The sequence below is a fragment of the Nuphar pumila genome, chromosome 4 (assembly GCF_984573655.1).
Source record: "Nuphar pumila chromosome 4, dmNupPumi1.hap1.1, whole genome shotgun sequence".
Taxonomy (NCBI): Eukaryota; Viridiplantae; Streptophyta; class Magnoliopsida; order Nymphaeales; family Nymphaeaceae; genus Nuphar; species Nuphar pumila.
The window spans coordinates 27,356,167-27,377,683 of NC_143252.1; the positions used below are offsets into that span (position 1 = coordinate 27,356,167).

The window sequence follows — 21,517 nt, forward strand, 5'->3', positions numbered from 1 at the left end:
ACCTTGTCATCCGTTCATCAATAAATAAAATAAAAAAGACAAAAACCCTGAAACTAAGAAAAGAAAGGGATTTTTTTACCTCAAAGTCTTCAAAAATGGATGAAAATGGTGTGTACCTTCCTTTGCCTTAATTATCAGAAACCAACCTTTTTTTTTGCATAAGGCATCCAATGAAGAGCCCCCCCCCCCCCCCCCCCCGCGCCCAAAATCCTCACTCTCTGAAGTGCCGGTTCTCACACTAAAGCTCTCAAAATGAGTTTGGATGTGTTTAGGAGTAAAAACGGCGCTTGTTTATTTTGGCTAGTCTTAAAAAAATCGAAAAACTGTTATCAGCAAAACAAGTTTTCAACGGTATCAGTATCGTAAGAGACACGTGTATTGAGGTGTATACAGTACACTATTGATACATTCCTGAAACTAGTTTTAGAGATGTATCATATCAGTTTTAAACTTATAAAGTACTATATCTTAACATACTGTATGATACATCATGATACTTATAACACTAACTTTGCTTGCTTTTAGCTTGTTCTAGGTAGAGAACCCGATTGGCTTATTTTGGAGTAGCATGGAAAATTTCCACCTTTAGGTGCTAAATGAGGCTCTTTTATTGGCTTCAAATCTGGTGCATGTGGCCATTCTAAATGCAATGAAAGCAATTGCGATGCTTATAAACCTGTTCCCCAAAAGTTTTGTGGGAGAACAATCTCGTTGGTAATGTGTTGGAAGTTTACATCAGTCTTGACAATTAGGAGGATGAGTTATGTTTAATGGTGAACTGCTTTTCCTTCTATAGAATTTACAGCCTGCATTAACCTATGGGTTAGTGGCAGTTTTATGGTCTACACATATGGGGTGCACAAGCCTCATAGGGTAACTTTTTAAAAAAAAGGGATAAAGCACATGCCCCCAAAGAACACTCAAAGAGTAGCATCTATCTTTTGGTTAGTAAAATAAAGTAGTTGATGTCTATATTATTAAAACTGGAGCATATATTGAATCATTTGTAGGAGGTCGTGTAAAATCTACCTCGTGAATCATGTCTTGCAACCACTGGTAAAGAAGAAGAAGAGAGGAAAATAGAAAAAAAGTGAAGGATGGGAAACCTCTTTGGACAATACCTATCTCTCTAAGGGAAGTCCCAAATAACTTATAAATTTTTATGAAAATACCCTTCTTTAATGTATAAAAAGTCCATACTAGGTTATAGATAAAATACAATCACAATACATATTCTTAGCACACCCCTTCAAAGTTCAAACTATACATGGGTTCTTAAGAACTTTGGACAATTTTCTTTTAAAATACCAATGTCTAATATATGTTAAAGGCTTGGTGAACATGGTGAAAACTTGATGTTCACTGTTCACAAACATGTGTTATACTGTTATCCTTCTTGGCTTTCAATTCTCTCTCTTGTGAAGTATTTTAAATTTGGTATTGTTCGTGTCCAAAGCAACCACAAAGGAGAGGAAGAAGAGAGAGCTTCAAGGGTGTCTTCAACTGCACGATTCTCAGTATGGGAAAATTGTGTGATGAGTCTATTATATATGGAACAGTTACATATTTGATACAATTACAAAAATACCCCACATCTAATATACAAGAGACATATAACATAAAGGGGTAACACTGGAACAATAACATATAAATACATAAATAGCAACATTCATGAATCAGTTTGGATTTGAATCTATATCAGATCCAGATCCAGATCCAGTACCACGGTCATGTCTCACTAAAGTATTGATCCAACTCTACATACTTCATTTTACTGTATTATATACGATTGATAGAAAAGGCTACCACACTCTTCGTATGACAAAATAATAGTGTTTTGTCAATGGTTTGATATAATGCAGTAAGAAAGCATATTCACAAGATCTGCTCACTGCTGCTACACCTGATAGTCTTCCTTAATACTGGAATGATCCACTGTTCTTTGTCTTTTACTAGGCCATGAATTAGGTGATTTCACAAAAATACATTATAGCCAATGATTGACAGTCAAGTTCCTACATGAACTACCATCTTCTATTCAAGTTCCTAAATTAATTATCGATATTCTAGCACATTGAAAGTGGAAAGAAGAAATGATCAATGAGACAGACTCGCTTAAAGGAAAAAAATTTGAGAATTGATGAACTTACCACCATCAAAGAAAGTTGTTTGTAAATGCCAGTTTTAAACTCGATCACATTTGTGAAAGATAAAGAGATCTTTTAATAGCTAAAGAATACGTTGAAACTCATGGTGTTGGTTATGAAGGAAGATTTGCATTGGTCGGCAAATAAATCCATATGGTACAAAATGTTTGTGGAAAATTTAATATATTTAAGCATCAGTAGGCTAAAACATAACATATACTGTGGCCTATGTAGCTAATTCATACATGCTCTTGAATCCACACTTAGGTGAAAAGCGAAACATTCAAGTGTTGAGGCTGAATATAGGGCTATCACACATGGTGTGTAAAGGTTTATGGATAAAATATATCCTTGAAGTTGTTGGAATTAATGCAAAACAACCATTCATAAGGCAGCTAACCCATCATATCAAAAAAGAGCAGAGACCATAAATATTGATTTTCATCTTGTCAAGGAGAAGGTGGAAAGAAAATTGTATTGTACCCTATGTGTAACCAGTATCTTTATAGAAACCGCTAGAAAATCTAGCCTCAAGGGAGTTTGGGCAAGTTGGGAATATCTAATATAACATATTTGCCACAACTTGAGGGGAGCGTTATACAGACATTTTTGTTTTTATCTGCTCCTTTGATTTAATCTTTTGTTAGTCATTATTTCATGTATGCAAGGGTGTATTATGTCCTTTTACTGATAGGATAGATTTGTAGTTCTTTTGTATATGTCATTATGACTCATATCATATTCATATGTTGATGTAAGTAGCATGGCCGTTTATGTTCACTCTTGTTTTGCTCTCTTCCTATCTTTCCTCTTTCAACTGATCTTTTTCCCTCTCACATTCCTTTCATCTCGGCTCTTAGTGCCTTCATTTTATTCTTCTTTCCGCCAAAATTGTTCTTGACTGCCAAACTCAAGAACTTAACGCAATAAACAGTGTGATGCCTGAACAAAGCCCAAGTTCTTGACATTGAAGCCGAGTTAAATTTATTGTTGCTCATGTTATTCTTTATTTGTCACAAGACTTTCTTAATCTTCACTTTTTTCTGTTTATCAATTTCCTGAATTCCTTCTTTTTTGTTGATTTCTCTGATCTCTACACTTTAATTGCTGAAAATTTTGTAATTGTTTTTGTGAGTCGTGTACCTAACTGTCTTGACGCTTAAACTTGCCTTACTCTTTATAATGCTTAGAACAATGCAAATATAATGTTTCATTCATGTGGATATAATGCCATGGTTCTTTGTTAATCTAGAAACTTAGAAGGTTGGGTGCTATGATGTTTGCCTTTCGCCTCTCCTGCCAATTCTTATATTGAGCCTTTCTTTGGTGTTATTACTGGGTGATTTCATGCTTCTTTAGCAGTTAAATTGGTTATGTTGTGCATGCTTGCACGTAGAGTTACTAATTTTCCCTCAATGCTATCGAGAAGGTTTTTGTATCATTTTCATAAATTTATATTTCTCTAGCATAGTTTATTGATGAGGAAATTTGAGGCAATTTTGTTTATTTTTTATGCAATATGAACATGTAATTTTAGCATTTATTTTCTCTGATTGAGTGAGCCTCTGTCGTGTTAGCTTTATCCAAGCATAGTCCACTATCTTGTCGCATGTAGCCTGATTGCATCAATGTTTCAGATAACCCGATGATTTTTCAATTTGTTTTGTAGGAATCCAGCTACTTTTCTTCATTCATATACATGTCTCCCTCTTGCCTACTCTTCCAGGCAAGCTGCAGGTGCTATTTTACAAGATGTTGCTGACTCAGGGGTCTTATTTGCTATACTGATGTGCAAACACAAGGTTTTTGTTTTTTATTCAGAATAATTTTACTTTCTGTAATAACGGAGCCATAAATGATTATGTTTAATCCGTTTGGAATTCCATTTGCGCACGCTGTGTGCCATGTATATGACTATATGCACATGTCCTTGAATGTGCTTGAGTGTGTTCTTTTTGGGACTTCTATATATATGACAGAAAAAGGTTAAAACAACACAGCTGTCAAAGCATGTGATGCATTCTTCAATTGTTCATTAACTATACATGTAGTGTCAGCAGGGAGACCGTACAATGTTATAAGTTTGAGCCTTGGAGGGCCCAAGCAAGTAGGAGGTGATTCTAATGTGATGGATAAAGAAGACTCTTAAGGCTCTTGGAAGGGCATTTGGTTAGTCATAATTAGGATATTGCGGTTAACCCAAAAGTAGTATCAGCATCGGGACCACACATTTATGGAAGTTGGAGGGCTCAAGCAACCTAGGTGGTCATTCTAATGTTTCGGATAAAGAAGTGTGTTTAAGGCTCTTGGAAGGGGCATTGGGTTAGTTATAATTAGGATAATGTAGTTGAACCCAAAACTCTCTCTTATTGAAATGAAAATTTGAGTTCTTTTACGTCTGCTAACATTCATAATTTAGAGTTGGTCTTATGTGATATTTTATAGAACACAAAAATTCACGTGGTATTTTAATGGGATGACATGCATCACTTGCTCCATTGGACTTTGAAAGAATAGCATCTTTGTTGTCATTAGATCTATGGTGCATGGAATAATTGTTGCGATGTACATTAAGGTCAAAGATACAGAGGATAGAGAAGAAAGAAAGAGTGCAGGTCAGAGAGAGAGAGAGAGAGAGAGAGAGAGAGAGAGAGAGAGAGAGAGAGAGAGAGAGAGAGAGAGAGAGAGAGAGCAAAAATATCTCAATTTACTCATCACCAGTAGAATATTAATTAGAAGAAAAAAATGATATTTCCCTTTGTCAAAACCTATAAGTAAAACCATACATATTCAACATAAAATGATGCAAATGATATTTTGAAATAGTCTTCTCATAAAAAAAGAAAAGAAAAGAAAATGATATTGAAAAGAAAGTGTATTCTTTTTCCAAAACTTTTTTTTTGTTTTTTTTAAATTGTGCAAGTTGACCATTTGAAAATAATGAAATATTATAGCATTTAAAAAATGCAGTCTTAGTTAGACATTATATCAAACACATTTTGTGCATCTTCTGCAATTTAATTTTGATGTGGAATATTACTAGCATGTGTAGCAATCTTAGACACTTGAAAACACACATATATAGAGTTTTAATCACTTGAAAAATCTTGGAATGCATTCTCTCTCTCTCTCTCTCTCTCTCTCTCTCGAGAGAGAGAGAGAGAGAGAGAGAGAGAGAGAGAGAGAGAGAGAGCATCTCAATTTACTCGTCACAGTAGAGTATTAATTGAAAAAAAATGATATTGCTTTTTGTCAGAAACTATAAGTAGAAACATACTTAATCGACATAAAAGGATGCAAATGATTTTTTGAAATGTTTTTCATGAAAAAGAAAAGAAAATGATATTGAAATACCTTTTAACACTAACCTTCATGTTGGGTAAAGTGAAGATATCAATTATCCATAACTTTGATCTTCCCCAGAAATTCTGCGAAAATGCTGGCCTATTGATTTCGAAACCTTACATATGCAGTAATAAAACAACTTCAGTTTTTTCATGAATAAAATATTGTCACACGGACATTTCACTTAACATGTGTATCCAGTGTTGAAGCGATACGACATTCGGACGCTTCATGGACACGACATGACACTTCATTGTCACAGTCAAACCGGTTTCACAAAGTCAACATTTTGTCATTAACTTTATCTATTTTCTTTTATGATCTTATTTACTTATTTCATATTCACTTGAATTTTTTTTTCTTTTAAAATTTGTCATCAATTACACTACATTTTAATTTTAATTTACTTTCATTATTTGATGTTCCTAATTATGGCAATTTAAAATTGTTGTTTTATACATACACAAACACAACATACATCTCTGTGTACAACATTGTCCCCATGTCCTAATTATCGAATCATTGTAAGAACACACAACCGTTTGTTCCAGAACTCCTATGCAGTAGAAGAAGATGAAAAGACACAGAGAAGGGGCTGAAAGTACACGATTCCTAATGTGGGAAGTCGTAGGGTATGACTATATTTTAAGCTGTTACATCATGTTTCAATTACAAAATTACCCATGTATTAACTGTAAAGAAACGAAAGCCACCAACAAGATCCACCACAATGCTAAAGTGAACACACCAAAAGCCACAAATGGTCTCACTCACAAAACACACCAAAAGCCACAAATAGGCTCACTACCAGACACAAAGAAGGGGCTGAAAGCACATGATTCCTAATGTGGGAAGTCGTGGGGTATGACTATATTTTAAGTAGTTACATCATGTTTCAATTACAAAATTACCCTTGTATTAAGGGTAAAGAAACGGAAGCCACCAACAAGATCCACCACAATGCTAAAGTGAACACACCAAAAGCCACAAATGGGCTCACTCACAAAACACACCAAAAGCCACAAATAGGCTCACTAACAAAACCTACATGAGGGACAAAACAAGAAGTTAAAATAAATAATATTTTATTGATAATCTTTATGCAAGAAGCATACATAATGTAGGGGCTTTACCCCATATTTATACACAAAGGAGGACTCCATAGAGAGTCGTTGGAGTCCCAACAACTCAAAATAGAGCCGTTGGGACCCCAATGACTCTTATGTTGTTGACTAGTCAACTGTCACAAGGACTTGGCAAACCGGGTGCTGCACCTGCATCGACGCGATGCAAGTGCGCGTGCGGCACCCGGTGCGGTCAACTCAACCCTAGGTGCGGTTAATGCACCCAGGGTCATTTGTGTCTAATTTTTAAACTTATTTTTTTTACGCCCGATGAAATACGCTGCTGAGGGAGGATTAGGGCAAATTTTTTTGCCCTAATCCTCCCTTCCTCTCCTCCTGAAGCCTCCACTGGACCCCGACGCCGTCGCCGACCGCTCCACCTCTGCTCTCCTTCTTAGGTATGCTCTCTTCTCTCCGACTCCCTCTGCTCTCCTCTTCGACCCCTCCCTTGCACAAAGAGGGCGCAGGGAGCGTAGGGAGGGGTCTCGGCCCCTCCCCTGCACAAAGAGGGAGGACAGGGAGGGGGCTCGGCCCCTCCCCTGCACAAAGAGGGCGCAGGGAGGGGGCTCAACCCCTCCTCTGCACAAAGAGGGAGGACAGGGAGGGGGCTCGGCCCCTCCCCTGCACAAAGAGAGTGCAGGGAGGGGCTCGGCCCCTCCCCTGCCAACAGGGAGCGCAGGGAGACCAACATAGAGCGCAGGGAGGGGGATCAACTCCTCCTCTGCACACAGAGAGCGCAGGGAGGGGGCTCGACCCCTCCCCTGCCAACAAAGAGTGCAGGGAGGGGGCTCGGCCCCTCCCGTGCACAAAGAGGGAGGACAAGGAGGTGGCTCAGCCCCTCCCCTGCACACAGAGAGCTCCCCTGCCAACAGGGAGCGCAGGGAGGGGGCTTGACCCCTCCCCTGCACAAATTATATATATATATATATATATATATATATATATATATATATATATATATATATATATATATATATATATATGGGGCTCGGCCCCTCCCGTGCACAAAGAGGGAGGACAAGGAGGTGGCTCAGCCCCTCCCCTGCACACAGAGAGCTCCCCTGCCAACAGGGAGCGCAGGGAGGGGGCTTGACCCCTCCCCTGCACAAATTATATATATATATATATATATATATATATATATATATATATATATATATATATATATATATTTATTGCCGTACCCCCGCACCCAAGTTTTTTGAAAGTGCCGCACCCGCATCCGCACCCATGTGACATAGCTAGTCAACATGTGTTGACTAGTTCAATTACAAATAGAAAAAGAAAAAATAAAGAAAGATAAACTATATTTATATAAATAAATAAATAATATACATATATATATATATATATATATAAATATATATTTAAATTTTTTAACACTCCCCTCAAACTTACAGTACAATAACTGAAAATTTGTCTAATAGAAAGTGAAAACGAGAAGCAACAAGGGGTTTGGCGAAGAAATCTGCTAACTAGTATTCTGATGTAACATAAGGCAAATCAATGGTCCCATGTATATATTTCTCTCGAACTTAGTGACAATCCATTTCGGTATGTTTAGTATGTTCATGAAAAGTATGATTATTGATAATGTAGATCACACTCTTTATGTCACAACACATGCGGGAGGCTCCTGTCACTTGAGCTCCCATTTCAGCCAACAACCTTCTAAGCCAGACCACCTCCATTGCTATAGTTGCCATGGCCCGATATTTAGCCCCAGTTGATGAAAGTAAAACCTTTTGATGCTTCTTGCATCACCATGAAATTAAAGATTCACCTAAGAAAACACAAAAACCCGTGGTTGAGTGTCTGTTATTGGGATCACCTTAAGCAATTAAATCTAAAGAAGATGAAGCAAAAAAAAGAGGCCTCAAGAAAGAGAAGTCTTGATATATCTACTAATACGCAAAATTGCTCTCATGTGAACAAAAGTGGGAGCGTGTTGAAACTGACTAGTTGTGTGTATGTATGTTATGTTAGGTCTAGTAATTGAAAGGTAAGAGAGTACTCCAATAAGTTGTCTGTAAGGAGTAGGATTTTCGAGAAGTTCTCCATCATAAATTTGCATCTTGGTGTTGGCAATCTCAGGGGTATCAACTCTTTTATCATCTGTGATGCCAGACCTGAAGACAATGTCAAAAGCAAATTTAGACTGAGATAATAAATATCCTCTAGGAGAGTAAGCAACTTCGATTCCTAAGAAATATTTTAAGAAGCCTAAATCAGGCATTTCAAAATATTTTTTGAGAAGTTTTTTAATATTTTCAACTCCCTGTTTATCCCCTTCGGTGATGATCATGTCGTCCACATAGAGAATAATAATAATAATACCTGCATCAGAAATCTTCACAAACAGTGCAGTGTTAGTCAAACAAATTCTAAATCCAATATCAAGCATAACTCGAATAAACCGGTCATAGCAAGCCTTTGGAGCTTGTTTAAGTCTATAGAGAGCCTTTTCTAAATGAAGGGTTTTACTTTTAGGAACACTTATACCTAGTGGTGCCTCCATATAAACTTCTTCAACTAGGTTTTCGTTAAAAAAAATATTTTTAACATCCATTTGAAATATAGGCCATTTTTGAATAGATGCTAATATTACTAGAGTTCGAATAATAGTCATTTTAGCGACTGAAACAAAGGTTTCCCCGTAATCTATGTCATATTCTTGAGAATATCCCTTGACAACTAATTTGGCTTTATATCTTTCAAGAGTTTCATCACTCTTTGTTTTAATTTTGTATACCAACCTACAACTTATAAGTTTCTTTCCTTTTGGAACATCTTGAACGGTCCAAGTATTAGCCTTTTTTAAAGCTTCTAACTCTATTCTCATGGCTTCTACCCATTCATAATGTTCTTTAGCTTGAGCATAGGTTGAAGGTTCCACGTATGAATGAATTAATGCAATAAATGCCTTGTATTTTGGAGAAAAAGAATCATAAGACAAACTTTTCATATGGTTTGAAAATCCTAGATGAGCTTCTAGTATGAACTTCAGGTTGTTTAACATATTTCTCCAGTGCACATGGTTGGTTAAGGTCCTTATGCCTAGAATATTGTAAATAATTTTTGTTTCTATGAGGTTGCTCTTCAGTAATTATATCATCATGACCATTATCAAGATCACATTTATCTAGTATATCAAAACTACTGTCCAGATCACAATCATAATCACATTTTTCATGACTTGAACTTAAATCAAATAAAAAAGGAATACTCATCTACTTCCTTCGCCTTTTTAAAGTCAAAGAAGCTTTCTTTTTCTAAAAAGGTCACGTTATTTGAGATATAATTTTTTATTTTTAGGATCAAATCACCTGTAGCCTTTTTGGTTATCTGCATAACTCAAGAAGGTACATGGAATAGCACGATGGGAGAATTTATCATTTTTGTTAGTAAAAACAAAACATTTGCACTGAAAAATTCTTAGTCTAGCATAATCAGGAGATACTTTAAAGAATTTTTCAATTGGTGTTATATTTTGTAAAAAAAAAGGCGACATTCTATTGATGAGATACATATCAGTTAGGGCTGCTTTAGCCCAAAATTCTTTTGGCACTTGATTTGCTATTAGTAGAGTTCTGGTTGTTTCCATAATATGTCTGTGTTTTCGTTCAGCCAAACCATTTTTGTTGCGGTGTATGAGGGCAAGATTTTTGATGTGTGATACCATGCAAATTTAAATAATCTTTAAATTCCTTTGATAAAAATTTCTTCCCTGAATCTGTGAAAAAAAAAATATTATTTTTAAACTTATTTTTGACCAAGTTGTGAAATATTTGAAAATGTGAGAAGACCTCGTATTTATGTTTGAGAAAGTAGATCCAAGTATACAAAAGAAAATCAACAAAAATCACATAGTATGCATATCCACCCTTTGATATAACAGGTGCTGCCCCCAAACATCTGAATGTATTAGCTCAAGCGGTTTAGAAGAAAAGAAAGTTCTTTCATGAAATGATAATCTCTTTATTTTACCAAGAATACAGTCTTTATACGTAAAATTTCCAGAGTTACAATTTTTTTTCAAATTTGGAAAGTATTAAATTTTGGGCACATTAAGATGACCAAGTCGTTTGTGCCGTATATCCAAATATAATTTTTTAACATTATAACAAAAAACATCATCGGGTATTTCCAAAAATCCATGTAATAGAGACCTCCTTTTCTATGGCCTTCCCTAATCAACTTCTCTGACTGACGATCCTGTACCCAATATCTATCAGAAGAGAAGAATACATTATATCCATGGTTAGATATTTGTGAAACTGAAAAGTGGTTTAAATTTAATTTAGGAATATATCTAACTTTTGGAATGGTAAATTTTTTAGAGTTTTGTAAAATCTTTTCAAAATTCTTTATTCTTTATATTTCAAGAGATGTACCATCAGCTGTAAAACAATTGACACGCTTGAGTTGGTATGACATTCAGATAAAATTTTACTATTAGGGGTCATATGAAAGGACGCACCAAAATTAAGAAGCGAAGGAATTTTACCAGAATTGGAGATGTATGAAACTGCTGCTCCAATTGAGACTTCATTTGAAGAAGATACCCCTTGGAGAAGTGGTTCGAGAATGTCTATAAGTTGTGACATTAATGCAGGTGCATCATTAGTTTCTTGTAAAGAGCCAAGTGAAGCCACATTCTTTTAAACTTTGGTCATTGAGGCTTAGTGTGCTCAGGTTCATGCCAATTATAACAAATAAATTTTTTCTTGTTATAATCCTTGGCTTGTTTTCAATAAGGCTTGTTATCATGCTCATTTACTTGTTTCCAATAAGGTGGCTTGTAGTTGCACATGTAGTTTCCTGGTCTAGAGACAACCAAAACAGTCGTCTTCATTTTTCAAAGAGTGCTCTTTTAGCGTATTCTCTTCTATACTCAATTCTTCAATAGTGTCAATAATAGAGGGTACTTTCCTTCTATGAAGATGAGCGAATTTGGTGCTTTCAAACTCTAGTCTCAAGCCATTTATAAATTGATATAAATGTTTCGCATCAAGTTGCTTTTGTTGGAATTCTATGTCTTTCACGCAATGCCACTTAAGCTTAAGAATAAATAATTCTTCTCAAAGTTTGGACAATTCATTGTAGTATTCCCTAATCCTTTTGTTTTTTCGAATCATTGTCAAAACTTTATTTTGAAGATTGCACACATGAGCAATATCTTGAAGAGAATACATATTCTTAAGGTATTCCCAAGCTTTGTTAGCATGCTCAAATTTTCCGCGACTAGAGCATTTTTTAATATCCACGCTATTGATTAACCAAGACATGATCTTGGCATGCCCCCATTCTCCACTCTTTATACTTTTTTTCATAAGTGGCTAGTGCCTTAGTCTTTTCACCATCCGCATGAGGCACCTCTTTTTCGTTCTCTACCTTTGTGAGGACTAGTTTAGGCTTCGAATCGGAACCATCAATTAATCCTCATAATCCTTTTCCCCATATTTAGTGCTTTATTATTGAAGACCACATTACAAAATTAGTATCACTGAGTTTCATGGGTACGATGGTGACTTTATCATTGTCATCTATCCCTACAAAGTAGAGAGAAAGAGAAAAAAAAAAGGAAAAACAAGATAATAGATGAGAAAGAAGAGAGTAGTAGTATGAGCACACCACCATGAATACACGAGCACTTGAATCATCATTTTTTTTCCTTTCTCTCACGAGCACAAAAAATGAGGCAATACGCAATCTTAAAGATTCAAGAGTGAACCTTGCTTTGATACTATGTAAAGAAATGAAAGCCACCAACAAGATCCACCACAATGCTAAAATAAACACACTAAAAGCCGTAAATGGGCTCACTCACAAAACACACCAAAAGTCACAAATGAGCGCCTCACTCACGAAACCCACACAAGGGGGCAAAACAAGACGCTATAATAAATAATATTTTATTGATAACCTTTATGCAAAAAACATACATAATGTGGGGGCTTTGCCCCATATTTATACACAAAGGAGGACTCCATAGAGAGTAGTTGGAGTCCCAATGGTTCAAAATAGAGCCGTTGGGACCCCAAGGACTCTCATGTTTGACTAGTCAACATGTGTTGGTTAGTTCAATTACAAATAGAATAAAGAAAAAAAGAGAAAAATAAAGAAAGAGAAAAATATATTTTTCTATAAATAATATATATATATATATATATATATATATATATACAATTTTTAACATTAACAACATACCTTGGTTGTCAAAGGTGTAACGCCCCAAAATTTCGACTTGTGATTTTCGAAACCTTATCGAAAACCTTTCAAAGATTTAAAGTTTAATATTTAAAAACAACAGCGGAAGACATTTAGAAAGGAACACGAGTCAACAATCCTGGGTACGTTAGCTGAAAAATCATCATTCACATGTACAACATCTTAAAGGAATTTAAGAAGTAAGACAATCGATTAAAATCTGCAGTTTATTACAAAATGAGCATTTTATTCCAAGGTTTAATAAATCTAAGAAAAACTCCAAAAAGTCCCAAAGCTAAGCCGTCAGCAGAAAGAAGATGAATCTTGAACCATGTTGCACCACACCATCGGCTGCCCGTAAGGTCCTACTCCTCACCTGCCCATGAAATGGGTCAGTTTTACAACAAACCAGTAGGTGCACGAACAGATAAGTAGAATGAAAATAAAACAAGATATTCATGAGATAAGCAGTTATGATATTTAAGCAATTAAAACAATTGTAGTCTATTCTAACAAATGTAATAAGTGCAAAGAGAAGCAGTGTGAGTCTCAGTCATCTATATCTATTCATGAATATATTATTTATGTTCTGATATTAACTGGCCTGTGGGTACGCACAGACGCGAAACGTAGAAACAACCGAGACCAATCCGGGGGTTTATTATGTCAGGTGTTTTCATTAACCCGGATGGCTGACTGAGTCCGCTCCTAAGGGGACGGTCAGTGACCAAGAGAGTAAATCCCCAAAGGCATTCGTGGCCCATGGATGCATCCAACTTCTGCAGAAGTGCCTAGGAGTTACCACTTAGGATAATTTATGGTAATCCCAATTCCCCTAACTCCGATGACTGGGGAAAACCGAGTCTTTTGCCCGTGGGGTGGTTGTTAACAACCTGTCCATCGGAGTCTTTGTACCATCCATCCTCTCCCTTGATGAACCGTGAAGATCGAATGGGTACGACGGGGGTTTCTTAACCGCCGCCCCATCCTACATGCTCTGGTCTATTAGACCCACTCGAGCATCTTGCCTGTGAAGGCGAAAGGTCACCATTTATGTGATCTCAGCATTGTGCCAATTGCACGCATCGAGGTTGCTACAACCTCATTCCCCAACCATTGTAACCCACATGGGACGTACTTATCCAAAAGTACGGTTGTACCTCCCTAGAGATACGACTACGATGAGAGGGCAACATAAAATGTTCTATGATACTTTTGGTTCATGCATGTATTGCCTTATGAGCAAATGGGCCTGTGGAGGCCGGTATTACCTCATTGATATCAATAAAGGGTTGCTTGATCACTTCGAGGTACTCAATGACCCCCAGTACTATTTGTATCATACCTGTCTTCAGGTTTGGTTATAATGGCAATTGCAGTGGTTTTGAGTCTCTTCACAAAATCTATCTTAAGTATGCAGTTTCAAAGGGACAAGCATGCATAATAGACAATTATGAGTTAAGTAATTGTACACGTAAACAGGCATGCCAAGTAAACTACTTGATTTTTTCTAAAATGAGTCTACCCAAAGAATTTACATTATGCAATTTCAAAAGAATCACACAGAGTAAAACATGGATCAACACATACTTCTTCAGATACGCAAATATGCAAAAATAATCACTCTATCTCAGAAGTCTTATTTTATTTAGTTCATATACACTATTCGTGCGACTTTCCCCTACCTCGGGATGTCTTGCAGCTGCGTGCGTCTACGCGTGTAGATGATACGAGGCTCGGGCCGCGGAGCCAGAGCGAGGGTCCGATGCGAGGTCTGCAACAGTGCTATGTTAATAATAATGCGGAGCAAAAGAAAGACAAACCTGCCTAGGGAAAAGAGAGGCAGCAGAGGTGTGCCCCTGCTGGCCGAAAACAGACAAGCGGCGGGGGAACAAGCCCCTGCCTAAACATAGCGTAGCGGCAGGGGCCAACCCCTGCCGACAGCCACCAAGTGGCAGGGGCTGAGCCCCTGCCAACGGCACACAGTGGCAGGGGCTGAGCCCCTGCCGACAGCAAAGGATGGCAGGGGGCCAGCCCCTGCCGGAAGCATAAGGATGGCAGGGGGCCAACCCCTGCCAGAAGCACATGGATGGCAGGGGGCCAGCCCCCTGCCGAAAGCACAGGTCGGCAGGGGCCAACCCTTGCCGTCAGCACGAAGTGGCAGGGGCTGAGCCCCCTGCCGACAACCCAGGTCGGCAAGGGCCAGCCCTGCCGACAGCACCAGACGGCAGGGGGCCCAGCCCCTGCCGAAGGCACAGGTCGGCAGGGGCCAACCCCTGCCGACAGCACGAAGTGGCAGGGGCTGAGCCCCTGCCGACAATACAGGTCGGCAAGGGCCACCCCTGCCGACAGCACCAGACGGCAGGGGGCCCAGCCCCTGCCGAAAACACAGGTCGGCAGGGGCCAACCCCTGCCGACAGCACGATGTGGCAGCAAAAAGGGGTGCCGCAGGGGCCACCGGTCCCCTTCCGGCACTCCGGCGATTCGCAGAGGGAGACGGGGATGACAGGGGCCGCGTAGGCCACCTGTCGGGGCCATGGCGACACAGAGAGGCGGTGGGAGGCCGCGGCAGTGGCTGTGAGCCACCTGCCGGCCTCCCGGCGAGGTGACAGGGAGGGGGGTCGCAGGGGCCTCAGGTCCCCTGCCGGCGATCCCCATCGAGAGAAGGGGACGACAGGGGCTGCGTAAGCCACCTATCGGAGCCCCGATGGTACAGGGAGGCAGTGGGAGGCCTGTGGCAGCGGCTGCGAGCCTGCCGGCCTCCCGGCGAGGTGACAAGGAGGGGGGGGTGAGGAAGAAAAGAGGGAGGAGAAGAGAAGAACGGCGTACCTGGGGGGGGGGGTGGTTCCCTGCGTCGGCGACAGGGCGCAGCGAGGGAGGTGACCGGCGCGGAGGGGGGAAAGCTCGAGAGGGCTGCGAGAGGGGGGGCGAGACTCCCCTCGCCCTCCAACCTCTCTCTTTAAGGCGAAGGGGGGCACCGGAAGGGGAAACCCCTGGTGGGTTTCCCAAATCTTCCCGCAAGAGAAGGGGGAGAAGGGGGGTGGGTAGCGGCGCCCGAATGCTCGGGTTTTTCTTAAAACCCTAACATAAAAAGGGGCCCGGGTCGGGTCCGGACCCGACCCGGCCCGGGTCGGGTCCGGACCCGACCCGGCCCGGGTCCAAACAGATTTTTTTTTTTTGGGATTTTACATCCTACCCCTCTTAAAAGAATTTCGTCCGCTAAATATCTATTACCTTGAAGAATCAAAATACAGGTCAGGATATTTTTCCCTGATATCGTTCTCAGGTTCCCAAGTACATTCGTCAATCCCATGATGTTGCCACCGAACCTTTACAAATGAAATGGTCTTTGATCTAAGCACTTGGTCACGACGGTCGATGATCTCCACTGGTCTTTCTTCGAAAGTCAAGTCCCCTCTAATGTCCACATCATCATAATGAATGATATGCGATGGATCGTGAACATACTTCCTCAACATGGATACGTGAAAAACATTATGGATCTGAGCATACTGCGGAGGTAACGCCACGCGATAAGCTGCTTCTCCAATTCGCTCCAGGATTTCGAACGGTCCGACGTATCTAGGACTCAGCTTTCCCTTCTTCCCGAACCGAAATACGCTCTTCGTCGGAGATACTTTAACAAAAACCATCTCACCAATATCGAAGGTAAGCTCTCGTCGGCGTCTATCTGCATAGCTCTTCTGCCGACTCTGAGCGGTACGGAGTCGTTCCCGAATCATCTGCACTTGTTGAGTATAGTGTTGCAAGACTATAGGTGCCTCCAATTTTCGCTCGCCAACCTCGTCCCAGTAAACAGGTGATCGACATGGCCTCCCATACAAAGCTTCGTATGGGGCCATCCCGATGCTCGCATGATAGCTGTTGTTATACGCGAACTTCGCCAAACTGATGTGGGAATCCCACTCTCCCTTCCAATCCATCATACAGGCTCGAAGCATGTCTTCCAAGGTTTGAATCGTACGCTCCGACTGCCCGTCCGTCTGAGGGTGAAATGCAGTACTAAACTTTAATTTTGTGCCCAACGCCAACTGAAGTTGTCCCCAAAACCTTGAAGTGAATCTAGGATCACGATCAGAGATAATCGAGACTGGAACACCGTGCAATCTCACAATCTCTCTAACATAAAGATCAGCGAGACTATCTAACGATTGGTTGAGACGGATAGGTAGGAAGTGAGCCGACTTGGTGAGTCTATCTACGATCACCCAAATCGCGTCATGCTTCCTCCGCGTCCTCGGAAGACCGACTATAAAGTCCATGGTAATATCTTCCCACTTCCAAAGAGGGATCTCTATCTGCTGCATGACCCCACCGGGTCTCTGGTGCTCGATCTTGATTTGCTGACACGTTAAACACTTCGAGACATACTCAGCCACGTCTCGCTTCATACCGTTCCACCAATAACTGCGTTGCAGGTCCTTGAACATCTTCGTGCTACCCGGGTGAATTGTGTACCTAGACTTGTGGGCTTCCGCAAGAACTTCATCTCGAAGAACCGGGTCATCAGGAACCCAAAGGCGCTCCCTCAACCATATACTTCCATCCTCCTTCAGACGAAAAGGTGTATCTGCCAATATCGCTTGAGCCTTCAACTTTTCGTAGCGTGCATCAGTCTTCTGCCTATTGATGATTCTCGCTAGCAGCTCAGGTTGAGCAACAAGGTGAGATAAGCCGATTAAACCTTGAGTGACCGCGAAAGGTTCCCATGAGGCTAGGTCTTCGACCAACCTCCATCCAGCAAATAAAGCATTTATCGAGATTTCCGGTGCTTTGCGGCTGAGAGCGTCAGCCACAACGTTCGCCTTTCCTGGGTGGTAGGAGAGGGTGAAGTCGTAATCCTTGAGGAATTCAAGCCAACGTCGTTGTCTCATGTTCAATTCTTTCTGCGAAAATAGGTATTTAAGGCTCTTATGATCGGTGAATGCTTCAAACTGCTCCCCATACAAGTAATGTCGCCATATCTTTAGTGCGAACACCACCGCAGCTAACTCTAAATCATGAGTTGGGTAGTTCTTCTCGTGAATTTTAAGTTGTCGAGAAGCGTAAGCGATCACCTTCCCATTCTGCATCAGCACGGCCCCTAGGCCTGACCCAGAGGCATCGGTATAAATCACGAACCCGCCCTTACTAGAAGGTAAGGTCAAAATAGGAGCACTGGTAAGTCGTTCCTTCAACAACTGAAAACTCGCCTCGCACTTCTCGTCCCATAAGAATTTAGTCTCTTTCTTCAGTAACTTTGTCAGGGGTAACGCAATTTTAGAAAAATCCTGAATGAATCTTCTGTAGTAACCCGCTAGTCCAAGGAAACTCCTGATATCACGCGCGTTCTTTGGTTGCTGCCAACCAAGTACAGCCTCCACCTTTGCAGGGTCCACGGACACTCCTTCCTTAGAAATAACGTGTCCCAAAAATATGACTTCCTCGAGCCAGAATTCACATTTAGAGAACTTGGCATACAAACGTTCCTTTCGCAAGGTCTCCAACACAACTGTTAGGTGCTCTCGATGTTGCTCTCGACTTTCTGAGTACACCAAGATGTCATCGATGAACACTATCACGAAGGTGTCCAAAAATGGCTTGAACACCCTATTCATCAAGTCCATGAAAGCTGCGGGGGCATTGGTCAGTCCGAACGGCATGACTGTGAACTCGTAATGTCCGTATCTCGTCCGAAAGGCCGTCTTAGGAATATCCTCATTCCTAATTCTGAGTTGATGGTATCCGGACCTAAGATCGATTTTCGAGAAAACCTTGGCCTTCTGCAACTGATCGAACAAGTCTTCGATACGCGGCAATGGGTACTTGTTTTTTATTGTGGCCTGGTTGAGCATTCGATAGTCGATGCACAATCGCAAAGTCCCGTCCTTCTTCTTCACGAAGAGCACAGGAGCTCCCCAAGGAGAAACGCTGGGGCGAATGAATCCTTGATCCAACAACTCCTGCAACTGCTTCTTGAGCTCCTCAAGCTCAGCTGGCGCCATTCTGTAGGGTGCTTTGGAGATTGGTGTCGTACCTGGTAGCAATTCAATACTGAATTCTACCTCACGAGACGGTGGAAGTCCCGACAGCTCTTTAGGAAAAATGTCGGGGTAATCGCGAACAATATCAAGCTCACTGATGGGAATGAGCATTGGATCTGACTGGATAACACTAACCAAAAAGGCAGTGCATCCCTTCCGCAAGAAGTTCTGTGCCTTAAGTGCCGAGATCATCTGGCTTGCTCGAACAGGTCTGGGAATTCTGAATTCTACTCTCGAAGAGCCTGGAGGTGATAAAACGATCTTGCCATCACGGCAAAAGATCTTGGCATGATACTTGTGCAACCAATCCATGCCTAGGATGACGTCAAATTCAGTCATCTCCAGCAGGATAGCACAAGCAGGCAAGTGCCGCTCTGCCACAACTACGTCCAATTCAGGTATGAAAGTGGTGCAAACCGTGTTCTTCCCAACAGGGTTATACACGTCTAATGCATTATCAAGCGTTTTTACCGTTATATGCAATTGTTTTACGAATTTTTCTGAAACAAACGAATGTGTGGCACCACAATCAAAGAGTGCAAAAGCTGCTTGATCAGCAACAAGAATGGTACCTTGAACGAGATCCCCTTTGGTCAATTGATCGACCGTGGCTGCATAAACTCGACCCGGCTCTCTGCCACTGCTTGGTTGTGCTCGCTGTTGTTGCTGATGAGGTGGTCGAGGATGCTGAGATACGTTGCCGGTTCGCTTGAGGTCATCTGCTGCTTTCTTCCGGCAGTCGCGTATGAAATGGCCCATCTTGCCACAGTACAGGCATCCGCCAGTGTCCCGCGGACAAGATTGTCCCACATGAGGCCTCTTGCACCTGGGGCAGTTATCACTCGACGATTGCCTGGGTGGTGGAGGGCCCTGTTATCGCTGGCGTTTTGCTGGAGGAAACTGTTTCTTCCCTGCTTCAGTCTTCTCTGGAAAAGGTGGTCGTTGCCCTGGGCCGCCGGAAAATGTCTTCTTCTGCTCACCACCTGACGCGGTTGACTTCTTGGCTTGCACACTTTTTGAACGCTCCCAATCCTCGTTCAGTAGGGTGGCTGCTGCTACTGCCGCAGAAAAAGTCGCGGGCATGCTGGTGAGAACCCTATGCCTGAGTCCTTCCTTTAGTCCGCGAATAAACTTCCCGGCCCGCTCATGATCATCCTCGAATAGGTGAGGACAATAGCGCTCCAACCGTTGAAATTTGGCGATATAATCGTTCAAACTTAAGCTGCCCTGGCACAGCTCCAGAAATTCCACCTTCTTCTTTTCCCTCGCATGAGGAGGGAAATAGTTTCCGAGGAAAACCCTTCGGAAGGCCTCCCACGGAATCACCTCAGCACCCGGAAACTGCACCTCCCGCGTAGTGTCCCACCATTCTCGAGGGTCGTCCTTCAAACGAAAGGACCCGAACATCGTCTTCTTATCATCAGGAACGGACAACACTTGGAACACCCGTTCCACCTCTTTAACCCAACTCTCCGCCAAGTCAGGATCAACCTTGCCAGAGAAAGTAGGAGGGTCCAGCTTCAGAAATTTTTCATATGTGGCGGTTGGTGCATTCCCAGCAAGGGAACCCGGATCCTGATGGGGACGACCCTGGTTACGAATCGCCTCAGCTAAGGAGTTGAGGGTATCCATCATGAATCCCCTCTGTTCACGCAACTCATCGGCCATGCTGTGGCTTGAGTTTCCCGCCATCCTTAAAAGCAACCAAGATAAAAATCAAAAATACTGAAGACATACCAGTAGGCATAAGTATAGAAACAAAGGCAATAACATAAATCTTTATTCCGAGAGTCAAATATTTAGAATCCAGCTGTGCTGGTACATAAGCAAAAGTTATATTCCGCAGTTATAAATGAGTTCACAGACTCCAACAAAACTGGGTGCGTGCTACCTCCCCTTAGGGACGACTAGAATACTTCTTAAGATATTCCCTTCTATTGCCTGTGCGCCTGAATCTGCGCTTAGGGGTGAAGGAAAGTGGCTCATCGTAGGAGGGCTCCTGCCCGTAAAGGGGCGTCGCCGGAGTATATTCCGGTGAGCCAAGGCTATAATCTGAAGAATCCGTCGCAGGTGTATATGTGGGTGATACACCGCCCACTGGGTCTGCCGGAGCTGGCGGTTGCTCGCCGGCAGTCGAAATTGCGATCTTGTCGTCATGCTCAGCCTTGTGGAAGCAAACATCCATGGTGTGGCCTGTTTCTCCGCAGAAACCACACTCCTCTGCTAACTCAGGGGGAACAAAATCTCCCGATGACTCCTGTGGTGTCTGATGGTGCACCCGAATGTGTGAAGGCACGAAACCACCTTCTCGAGCATGCATTTCAGCCCATGCTGCTGCCAAGGGTACCTGGTAGGCGATCGGTAGTGAGAAGCCTTGCTCATCCGTAAAAATGGGTAGAGGAGGGCGGTTAGTCCAGTAACCAGCCCCGAACATCTCACGTCCGCCCCTCCCCCTTACGGAACGACCACGTACACTACGCGTGCTCCTACCGCGAATATCATTAAAACCAGTAACTGGATCCATATATCCAACGGTACTACGAATAAGACAAGAATATCATTTAGTCTAAACATGCTATGAAATATCAAAGGTTTACTTACAGCGCGATGGGATGCTCAATAGTCAAGATTCACTTCTTTCTGATCT

At 41.6% G+C, this 21,517-nt stretch overlaps 1 protein-coding gene across 2 annotated transcripts in view; it reads left to right on the forward strand.

The window, feature by feature from the left end:
• Nucleotides 1–21,517, forward strand: part of LOC149839732 (SAND family protein) — a 61,496-nt gene that overhangs the window by 5,298 nt on the left and 34,681 nt on the right. For both annotated transcript variants that reach the window (XM_090002784.1, XM_090002785.1), the window contains exon 7: nt 3,817–3,949. In XM_090002784.1, the coding sequence (XP_089858910.1) occupies nt 3,817–3,949 (133 nt within the window). The remainder of the gene's footprint in view (nt 1–3,816; nt 3,950–21,517) is intronic.